At 38.2% G+C, this 10,897-nt stretch overlaps 1 protein-coding gene across 2 annotated transcripts in view; it reads right to left on the bottom strand.

Moving 5' to 3' along the window:
• Nucleotides 1-684: 684 nt before the first annotated feature.
• The window catches only part of Cir1 (corepressor interacting with RBPJ, CIR1), a 35,498-nt gene continuing 25,285 nt past the window's right edge, over nucleotides 685-10,897 (bottom strand). The window contains exons 8-10 of one of the 2 annotated variants that reach the window (XM_045147907.1): nucleotides 5,158-5,264; nucleotides 3,958-4,043; nucleotides 685-1,489 (exon numbers count right to left, since the gene is read on the bottom strand). In XM_045147907.1, the coding sequence (XP_045003842.1) occupies nucleotides 859-1,489; nucleotides 3,958-4,043; nucleotides 5,158-5,264 (824 nt within the window). In that variant the 3' untranslated portion in view covers nucleotides 685-858. The remainder of the gene's footprint in view (nucleotides 1,490-3,957; nucleotides 4,044-5,157; nucleotides 5,265-10,897) is intronic. The other variant, XM_012949171.2, reaches the window with a different exon arrangement.

Here is a 10,897-nt window from a genome sequence, read left to right as displayed (position 1 = left end):
AAGCACCTTAAGTGCTGAGCCGTCTCTCTAGCCCAGCAAGTGTTTCTTTTTAATTCACCCAGCCATCTCCCCAGCCTGGTTAAATAGCAAGTTTTAAAAAGTGAAGCTGGGACTGGGTGTGGTGGCACACACCTTTAATCCCAGTACTCGGGAGACAGAGGTAGGAGGATCACTGAGAGTTCGAGGCCACCCTGAGTCTGCATAGTGAATTCCAGATCAGCCTGAGCTAGAGTGAGACCCTACCTCAAAAAAACAAAAAACAAACAAAAAAAAGTGAAACTGGGGTCTTTACCCCTTCTTGCTTCCCTCATGGCAGGAGCTCTCTGAACTTCCTCCTTTCTTCTTAATACTAAACCTTACAAAAAAGTGAAACTCTAAACTAACTCTGTAGCTCAGGCTGGCCTTCAACTCCCAACGATCCTCCTCCTTCAGCATTCTGAGTGCTGGGATTAAAGGTGTGCACCACTACACCTGGCTAACACTCTTCGTTTCAGAACAAAGAAAATCTCCTGAAATGATGGTGTTATGGTGTTTTGTTTTTTAAAATAATACAGGGCACGATAAACTGTCATCCACAGAAAAATATTTCTACAACCTTAAAACAGACTCCTTGCAAATATTTTCAAAGTTCACCCTTGTGGAATTCATGAAGTTTTGTATGTGAAATGACAGTTTACAGAGATGGGCTATTAAGACAGTTTTTATTAGAAATACAATAATAGTATGTAATTTAGCCCTTGCTGAAGATATCCAGTAAGAAAATGTTGATATTATTCCTCTCAGGAAAAAGTTACACTTGCTCTCTTTAGTCCCCTGCCACTTCTGCATCTCTTTTTGCACAGTTGTGTGCTCCTCTCCCTAGTGCTGGTGGGACATCCCTTCTCTGTGCACCTCTGGGCCATGGCTTCTGGTATCCTTTCTTCTTCTCCACTCTTCACTGGGGCTCCACCGTGGCCGATGCCGTGTCTCCCTTTGCTTAGAACTACCAGGGCTCCTGCTTCGGCTTCTCCTCCTCCTTTCGTCCCTGCAATGGCTCCGGCGTCCCTCATTTCTTTCAGAGCCCCTCTTCTCTGCACTGTGATGACGGCTCCCACTCTTCCTGTCAAAATCAGAATGGCCCGGTTTGCTACTCTCTCCAGAATACTCTTGTTTTAGAGGCTTCAATTTTTCCTTGTTATTGTGACTGCTAGAATGTTCTTCATAAAGTTTTCTCTTTTTAGATGCTTCCTCTTCAGAGTCACTGCCATTATTTCCTGAACATTTGTTTTTCTTTTTCTTCTTCTTTTCTGTTTTCTTTTCTTTACTGTCACTCTCACTGCTGCTTTCTGAAGTCTCCGTTGAGGAGGAGGAAGAGGAAGAGACTCTGGTTTTATGTTTTTTGTGTTTACTTTTGCTTTTCTGTAACTTTTTCTTTTTCTTATCCTTTTTCTTTTTATTCTTTTTCTTTTCGAGTCTATCCAATTTCCTGAAGTTGGAAAAAAATAATAAACTGAAAAAAATATTCCTTTAATGTAAACAATAAATTGTCAAATATTTTCTTAGAAACTAGTAAAAATGATGTCTATCTATAGATACGTTATTTATTGACAAATTTTCTTATGTTTAAATTATTCAAATACACAGACACTGAGTAAAAAAAAAATCAAGTGTATTAAGCCAACTCTCTGACCCATCCTTTATCAATAGTAATAACATTATTTATTTATTTAGGTTTTTCGAGGTAGGATCCTGCCCTAGCCCAGGGTGACCTGGAATTAGTTTCAGGCTGGCCTTGAACTCCTCCTACCTCAGCCTTCTGAGTGCTGGGATTAAAGGTTTGTGCCACCTTGTCCAGCGAAATAATCATTCTTTAAAAATTAATTAATTAATTTATGAGAAAGAGGCAGATAGGGAGAGAATGGGCATGCCATTCTACAGACTCCAGATGCAAACACTACCTTGTACATCTGTCTTACATGGGTACTGGGGAATCAAACATGTGTCCTTAGGCTTTACAGGCAAGTACCTTAACTGCTAAGCCATTACTCCAGAGCTGTAATAACCATTTTTAATAAAACATTCTTACTGAGTCAAAATTTCAAATTATTTAGCATTCTAAATAAATGGTCATTTGCTTTAAAGAAAACCTGGGAAAGGGGTGCAACATTAATTAGACTTACTGCAGTTAGATGAAAATTAACTTTGTGTATATGTAAATGTGGAAATATTAACATCATATTACCAACATTCAAGAATATATTCTCTAGGAATTCTGAATTAAAATATACTTTATTTTGATAACACTGTGTGGTATAAAATCATCACCTATTGGTTTTCAGCAACTGTTTAGTTTTATGTGTAATTAGAACAATCATATTACAGCATTCTTCAGTCTCAGGAGACTAACTTGCTTCTACAATATGTCAGAATTACCCTGAAACACAAGCATCTTTGCTAAGGTCTGTCTAGTTATGTTTATTTTAAATGTTTTATTTGGGCTGGAGAAATGGCTCAGCAGTTAAGGCATTTATCTACAAAGTCAAAGGACTCAGGTTTGATTCCCCAGGACCCACATAACCAGATGCACAAGGGTATGTACACATCTGGAGTTCATTTGCAGTGGCTGGAGGCCCTGCAGCACCCATTCTCTCTCTCCATCTCAAATAAATAAATAAATAAATGTAATTGTTTGAGAGAGAGAGAGACAGAAAGATAGACACACAGAAAGAATGGGTATACCAGGACCGCTAGCCACTGCAAATGAACTCCAGATGTGTGCACTACCTTGTATATCGGCTTTACATGGGTACCAGGAAATTGAACCTGGGTGCTCTGGCTATGCTGGCAAGTGCCTTAACTGCTAAGCCATCTCTCCAGCCCTGTCTGGCTATCCTTAAAACTACATACTGAAAATATCACGAGATCCCTCCACTGGACTCAGCAGACATTTCTTGGATTCTCTAACCCAGAGAGTGTATGTTTAATAAATTTCATCTATATCATAAATTTAAAATCCTTTTTTTTTTTTTTCCAAGGTAGGGTCTCACTCTAGCCCAGGCTGACCTGGAATTCACTATGTAGTCTCAGGTGGCCTTGAACTCATGGTGATCCTCCTACCTCTGCCTCCTGAGTACTGCAATTAAAAGTGTGCGCCACTATGTCCAGCATTATACCATAAATTTAAATATTTTATTCCCTGTAAGATTTTACAAAATGGGGCTGGAGAGATGGCTCAGTGGTTAAGGTGCTTGCCTGAAAAGCCTAAATACCTGGGTTTGCTTTCTCAGTACCCATGTAAAGCCAGATGCACAAAGTGTAGTGGTCCAAGGTCTGGAGTTCATCTGCAGTGGCTACAGCCCTGGCATGCCCATTCTTCCTCTCTATCTACATCTCTCTCTCTCTCTCAGATAAAAATAAGAAAAATTACGAAATGTGAATATATATATATATATATATATATATATATATATATATATATTCAAAAATATTTTCAAAGAATAAGCTGTGTGCAAAGAAATATGCAGATTATTATGAAAAGTAAAACCTTGGAGCGAGGGAAGATGGTCCAGCAGTTAAAGGCACTTTCTGGAAAAGCCTGCTGGTCTGGGTTCAATTCCCAAGTCATCCACATAAGCTGGATACAAAAAGTGGTACAAATGTCTGACACCTTTTTGTAGTGGTAAGAGGACCTGACATCCCCACCTCCCAACACCAAGCAATTAAAAAAAATTTACAAAAGTTAAACCTTCAAATAAGTTTACTTCTAAATTAAATGTCCTGAAAACTATAGTCATTTTGTAGTATGGTTTGAGTATACAAACATTACTTTTCCTATTTGTGAAAAGACAAAATTGTATCATTACAGCTAAAGTCAGTAAGCATCTTCATGAGCTCTTAGGATCAAAGCTGAATATGTTACTAAGGTAAAACAGAAAGGAAAAATACCCCCATTAACTTAATATACACTAGTTTAATTACCTGAGAAGTTTCTGTTTTTGTTTGGTTGTTAGTGATTTTAAGAATTCAACTTCTGGATCTTCTTCACCCTCACTTGCAACATATTCCTGAGTCAACAAAGACATCATTCAATTGCTAGATTTTAAGGTATATTACTTATGAGATAGCAAAGAAACATTTATGAATGATAAGTTTCAGGTTAGGGACATACTGTAGATAGGAATGGCAGTTTGGATTGGGAAGCGGGAGAAAATTAAAATTTAAAAAGTTAATAGTCTACCCACGAAGGTAGTGCTATGGTTGATAATTATCAAATTTTATCAGGAAGAGACACAGACAAAGCTTTACAGTAGGCGTCCCACTCTCTCCTGAACTTAAACACTTACCTACTTAAATATTTTAGTTTAATGAAAGGTAAAAAATTAAGATTATGTGAGGCTAGGAGGATAGCTCCATAGCAGAACATTTTCCTAGTATGCACTAGGACCTGGATTTGATCCTCAACACTGCAAACCAATAAAAACCCAAATATCATGAGCCTTAGGTCAAAACATCTATAATTCTAGCCTATATAATTTCAATACCATATTATCAAGTATGTAACATAATCCTTAAAACTCATACCATTTTCTGAATTTATAAATAGTTTAAGAAATTAGAGGAAGCCAAGTATGGTGGCACACGCCTTTAATCCCAGCACTTGGGAGGCAGAGGTAGGAGGATCGCTGTGAGTTCAAGGCCACCCTGAGACTACATAGTGAATTCCAGGTCAGCCTGGGCTAGAATGAGACCCTACCTTGAAAAACCAAAAACAAACATACAGACAAACAAACAAACAAAACACCCCAAAACAAAAACAAAAAACAACAAGAAATTGGAGGAGTTTTAAAATATTTTCTCTAACTTTTAGGAGTTTGTGTTTATACACTTCCTACTGGCTTGATTTAATGTCATTTCAGGTTAAGTTAGCAGGAAGAAAAAAAATCACTAGTTCAGTTACTCAGAGGAGCTATTTCATTTATTAAAATATAGGTTTATAAACAATCCCTCATTTAGGTTAAAATAATAAAGAGACAAAATCAAAATACATTTCAGACATTTTCTTTGTTTTATCTTACTTTCCTATGGATATATGCATATTGGAAACATTAAGTAGCAATTCACAAGCAATCACATTTAGATTTATAGACATTTTCAGCTTACTGATAAAAAGATCATTACCTGTGATGGATCATTTGCGGTCAAGTTTCTCCCCAGTACATTTCGTTTCAGTGCAAACCCACTGTTTCTCATCTCCGCTATTAGCTCCGAGGGGTGCATCGATGGCCCTGTTCACAAAAATCACAGTTTGAATGTATCATTTATATCTCTCTACCTTTTTTGGACTCCACAGTAGGAATGCAGTTGAAGCTTTGTTAAGTAAAATCACAGCTAAATCAACTCAATAATCTTCTGCTGAGCAAATAATCAGATATGATTTTCTAAAACAGCAGTCTGGAGATTCAGAATAGAAAATAATTGCATTTTTCTTTACGTGCAAGGGGATGTAACATTGTCATATTGAAAAAGGTACATTTAGATATTGTCTGGTTGGAAGTTTTTGTATAAAAACAAAATGATGAAAAATTACAATTAAACTTTTAATAGGTATTCTCAGTATGAATGTACTTAAAAGACTTTTGTGGGTGTTGAGAATGCATGTATGCACAGATGGGTCCCCATGTGCACATGCGCAGAGAGGCCAGAGGACGTTGGACGTCCTGTTCTTAAGCTCTTCTGCCTTAATTCTCTGAAAGCCTCTCACTGAACCTAGAGCTCACTCTTTTTCTGTTTGTTAGATCAGCTGACTAGGGAGCTCCAATAATCCTGTCTCTACTCTCCTCAGTGGTGGGGTTACAGGCATGCATGGCCATGTTCAGCTTTTTAGGCAGAGGCAGGGAACTGAAACCGGGTCTTCATGGGCAACAAGCACTCTTACCAGTTAGGCCATTTACCCAGTCCTCCTCATGTTTTAAAACATTTTTCGAAATCGAATACTGAGTATATTGCCTATATTTGATATTAAAATGACACACATCCTCAGGCACTTTAATTTTATTAGTCTCACTGATGTATGTACCTAGATTTTGAAGTTTCTAGGTATTTGGGGTCGGTGATAAGCAATTTTAGGCTGGCTATAAGTATGTGCATTTTACATTCTTCACAATATCCTAAACTGAAGTAAGCTTCTTTTTGGTCTCATAATTTGGACTAAAAGATAAAAAGAAATTTTTTTAAAAGGTCTGCTCTCTTCTCTCATACACATAGGGCTTATTTAAGGTAATGGTTCCCCACCCCCCTGAGGGAGAGTCTCACTCTAGCCCAGGCTGACCTGGAATTCGCTATGTGGTCTCAGGGTGGCCTCGAACTTGTGGTGATCCTCCTTCCTCTGCCTCCTGAGTGCTGAGATTAAAGGCAGGCCCCTAGGTAATGACTCTTTGTTTCAGTTAATATATTTCCATTTCATTTATCTACTCTGCAGGCCTCAAAATGACATTTTACATTAGCTACTTAAAGTTTCCTGCTTAAATCAACACCATCTTATGTGAGCTGCCCTGTGTGATGTATCTGTCCTATAACACAAAATAAGAAAGCTACTCCCAACAAGGACTTCATACGGGGGTCAGAGGCAGAGGAACATCCAGAAAGAGGTTGTTAGTTTGGTGATTATGTAGACAGGGTCTGATGTACCTCAGGTTGGCTTTGAACTTGCTATGTACCTGAGGATGACATTGAACTCCTGATCCTCCTGCTTCCATCTCCAAAGTGCTGAGATTTTAGGCATGTAGTACCATGTCTAGCTTGAAAGTACAAGCTTCTGTCCTTTTTAAAAATTTTCTTAAGGTTAAACAGACTAATTCAGTGAATAAACTAGTCTGTTCCTTACTAAATAAACAGAACACTTTGAAACATAGGTATATAGTGCACTAGTGAAAGGGAGAGCTATATCTAATGGGAATTATCGATAACTTTTATGCTTATATTTCATTCCTAATAGTACTGTACCAATTTTGCTTTAAGAAAGCTTACAGAGGGCTGGAGAGATGGCTTAGTGCTAAAGGTGCTTGCTTGCAAAGCACGACACCCAGAGTTCAATTCCCCGGTACCTATGTAAAGCCAGATGTGCAAAGTGGTGCATGCTTCTAGTTTGTTTGCAGCAGCAAGAGGCCATACTCTATGTGTGTGTCTCTCTCTCAAAAACCACAAAGCTAGTCCAGGCATGGTGGCACGCACCTTTAATCCCAGCACTGGGGAGGCAGAGATAGGAGGGTTGCTTTGAGTTCGAGGTCACCCTGAGACTATATAGTGAATTCCAGGTCAGCCTGGACTACAGGGAGACCTTACCTTAAAAACCAAAAAAAGGGCTGGTGAGATGGCTTAGTGGTTAAAGTGCTTGCCTGCGAAGCCTAAGGACCCAAGTTTGATTTGCTAGGACCCACGTAAGGCAGAAACCCAAGATGGTACATGTATCTGGAGTTCATTTGCAGTGGCTGGAGGTCCTGTTGTATCCATTCTCTCTAATCTGCCTCTTTCTCTAATAAATAAATAAATAAATAGGTTTTTTTTTTTCTTTTTGAGGTAGGGTCCCAGGTCAGGCTGACCTGGAACTCATTATGTTGTCTCAGGCTGGCCTCCAACTCATGGCGATCCTCCTACCTCTGCCTCCCCAGTGCTGGGATTAAAGGCGTACACCACCACACCCGGCTCTATATATTTTTTTTAAAACCTCCAAAAAAGTAATAAATAAAATAAAACCCAGAAAGCTTACAGAGTAGGGAGATGGCTCAGTGGATAAAGCACTAACCATGCAAGCATGAGGACCTCACTTCAGTCAGATCCCTAGCACCCATGTAGAAGCAGGGCATGGCAGTGCCTGTCTGTAATTTCAGAGCTGGGGAGGTGGAGACAGGAGGAAAATCCCTAGCGCTCAATGGTAGTCTAGTTAAATCAGTGAGTTCTAGGTTCAGAGAGGTCCTGCCTCAAAGAATAAGGTGAGGAGTACATGAGGAAGACACCTGATGTTGACCTCTGGCCTCCATGTGTACACCTATACACACACACTCACACAGATACACACATGTGTATACACAACACACACATGTGCAAAAAAGAAAAAGCTCATAGAGTGATGTCTTTTAAAAAGATTAAAAAGGAGCCAGGGAGGAATAAGAATAATGACATATTATGAAAATGCCATAAAACCCATTAACTTTGTATGCTAACTTAAAAAAATTAATAATAAAGAAAAAGTAACGGGATGCAGAAGGAACATGTAAGTCTCAGGAAAGAAGTGAACAAGGCTATTAATAAAGTATGTGGGTGATTTTTATTTATAAAGATGAGAATGTTTTATGTATGATTTTCTAAAGGTTATGCAAGAACCAATTGTACTGAATTGTAATAAAACTGTGTCATCCTGGGAATTTTCCTGACACACTGCCAGTTCATCTTAGTGGAGGCTGGAAACAAAAGGATTCCTTATTGCCCTTACCCAAGTTCACACTGAAGACAGCTAGTTTGGTCTCTATTAAGCATACAATGTAAAGGAATATTAAACATTTCATTTTAGTCTATGTGACTGAAAAATACAAAGGCAAGGAAATATGAAATTATCCTTATTGTATGCTAGTCAAAATTAGTTTATTAAAACCAACCATGCCTTAAAGAACCAATATAGATACATGACTTAGATTTTATTATAAATTTATTAGTTATGTTTTCAACTTAATTTATATGCAAATATTTTAGTGGTGATATAGTGATTATTAATTCATATACCTAGGAGACTAAAAAAAACCCACTGGTGTCATGAAACTATGAAGTATTAGGGGTTGGTACATGTTTTAAGTAAGTTATAGGAATATTAATGATCTTGAAAAATATATAACTACAAACTTCAAAAAAAATCAAAGATGTCACAAAAGAGAGTGTAACATATGATTCATCTATGTGAAATAGAAGAACACAGGGAAAACTAGCAGATAGAGTTAGAAATTATAGCCAGGCATGGTGGCGCATACCTTTAATCCTAGTATTTGGAAGGCTGAGGTTAGAGGATCACTGTGAATTCGAGGCCACCCGGAGACCCTGGGCTACAAGTGAGACCCTACCTCTTGAAAAAAAATAATAGTAATAATAATAATATTAATAAAGGGTTAGAAAGTAGTGCTGGCTGTGGGAGAGGGGGCAGACTGGAAAGGGGTAGATTGGCATCTTCTAGGGTAATGCTTGTATTTTGTCAGGGTACTAAGGTACACATTTGTTAAACTTAAGCTCTATACTTAACACAAGTGGATTTTACTTTAAAAAATTACATAAAATCCTTTTAGTCAACAGTGTTTACTGAGTGGTGGTACTACAGAGTCTCACTACATCTATACATTATTATGAGGAGAGTCCGGCATGGAGAATTTGAACTTTTTAAAGAATTATTTTATTGAAGCTGGGTGTGGTGGTGCATGTCTTTAATCCCAGCACTTGAGAGGCAGAGGTAGGAGGCTCACCATGAGTTCAAGGCCATTCTGAGACTACACAGTAAATTTCAGGTCAGCCTGAGCTAGAGTGAGAGTGTACCTCAGGGGAAAAAAAAAAAATTTATGTATATACTATGCTTATCAAACTGTCCAGTAAGCACTTCTCTTAATGTTCATACACTTATATTAATGCTACTCTCACTTTTGGTAGAGAATCTTCTCTTTTCAGATGGCAGTGACCTTAGGACGACTCAGAAGGTATCATGGTGCTGGAAAGAAGTGACCGAGTGCTTAGTACTGTAATATCTCTAACATACCTTCCAAGGCTCAGGGTATAATGCGGAAGAGGTAGCAGAAAGAACGTAAGAGCCAAAAGAAGGGTAGGACTCCTTACAACGTGCTCCCCCCAGACACAAAATGGCCTGGATATCCATGACCTCACAGTGCCTGACACTGCCTACACAAGACCATCATATGAGGAGAAAAAGATCATGACATCAAAATAAAAGAGAAACTGATTGAGATGGGGAGGGGATTTGATGGAGAATGGAGTTTCAAAAGGGAAAGTAGGGGGGAGAGAGAGTATTACCATGGGATATTTTTTATACTCATGAAAGTTGTTAATTAAAATTTGAAAAAAAATTACTTATTAATTTGAGAGATAGAAGCAAATGAGAGAGAGAAAGAGAATGAGAATATATGGGCATGCTAGGGCCTTTAGCTGCTGCAAACAAACTCCAGACACATGTTCCACCTTGTGCATCTAGCTTACGTGGGTACTGGAGAATTTAACCTGAGTCCTTTGGCTTTGCAGGCAAGACCTTAACCACTAAGTCATCTCTCCAGCCTGGATTTGAACTTTCATTCCTACTGTATCACATAAAAATGATTTTTAAATCTGTGTGTACTATTGAGAGGGTTGTCTCACTAAGAGCTTGGGGAACATCATTTCTGCCTTCAAGCTTGTAGTATTTATGGGAAAATTCACTCAGAGGAAAAATGAAAGCCCAACTTCGTACTATCAAACATTCAGAAGAGATGCATGATAGACTGACAGAATGGTATGTAGACATTCCACTCATTCCCTCACTAATAAGCATGTGCACTGTACCAAAGCAATGGGGGCAAAACAGTGAGTAAGACATAGTCCCTATTTGAGGAAAAAAGCAATTTTCTAGGAGAAAACTGGAAACTGATTTTGACTTTCAAGCTCACAGGAATCAGAACATCTAAAGTAAATGGAACACAATGAAGGTTCATTAAGTATGACTGGGCAGAAGAACATTTACAAGGTGGACTAAATTTCAATCCTTCTCTTTTTCCCCAATCACAGATAATTTCCTTTACTTAAAGCTGACAGACTGTAAGTAGATGGAATGATGTTAACAGGAAATCATATAAAAGAGATTTATCATTATGATCTGAGTATCTTAGCACCCTTTATGATT

Source organism: Jaculus jaculus, chromosome 4 (assembly GCF_020740685.1).
Source record: "Jaculus jaculus isolate mJacJac1 chromosome 4, mJacJac1.mat.Y.cur, whole genome shotgun sequence".
In the NCBI taxonomy this organism is placed as follows: domain Eukaryota; kingdom Metazoa; phylum Chordata; class Mammalia; order Rodentia; family Dipodidae; genus Jaculus; species Jaculus jaculus.
This window is presented reverse-complemented; position numbering and strand designations above follow the sequence as displayed.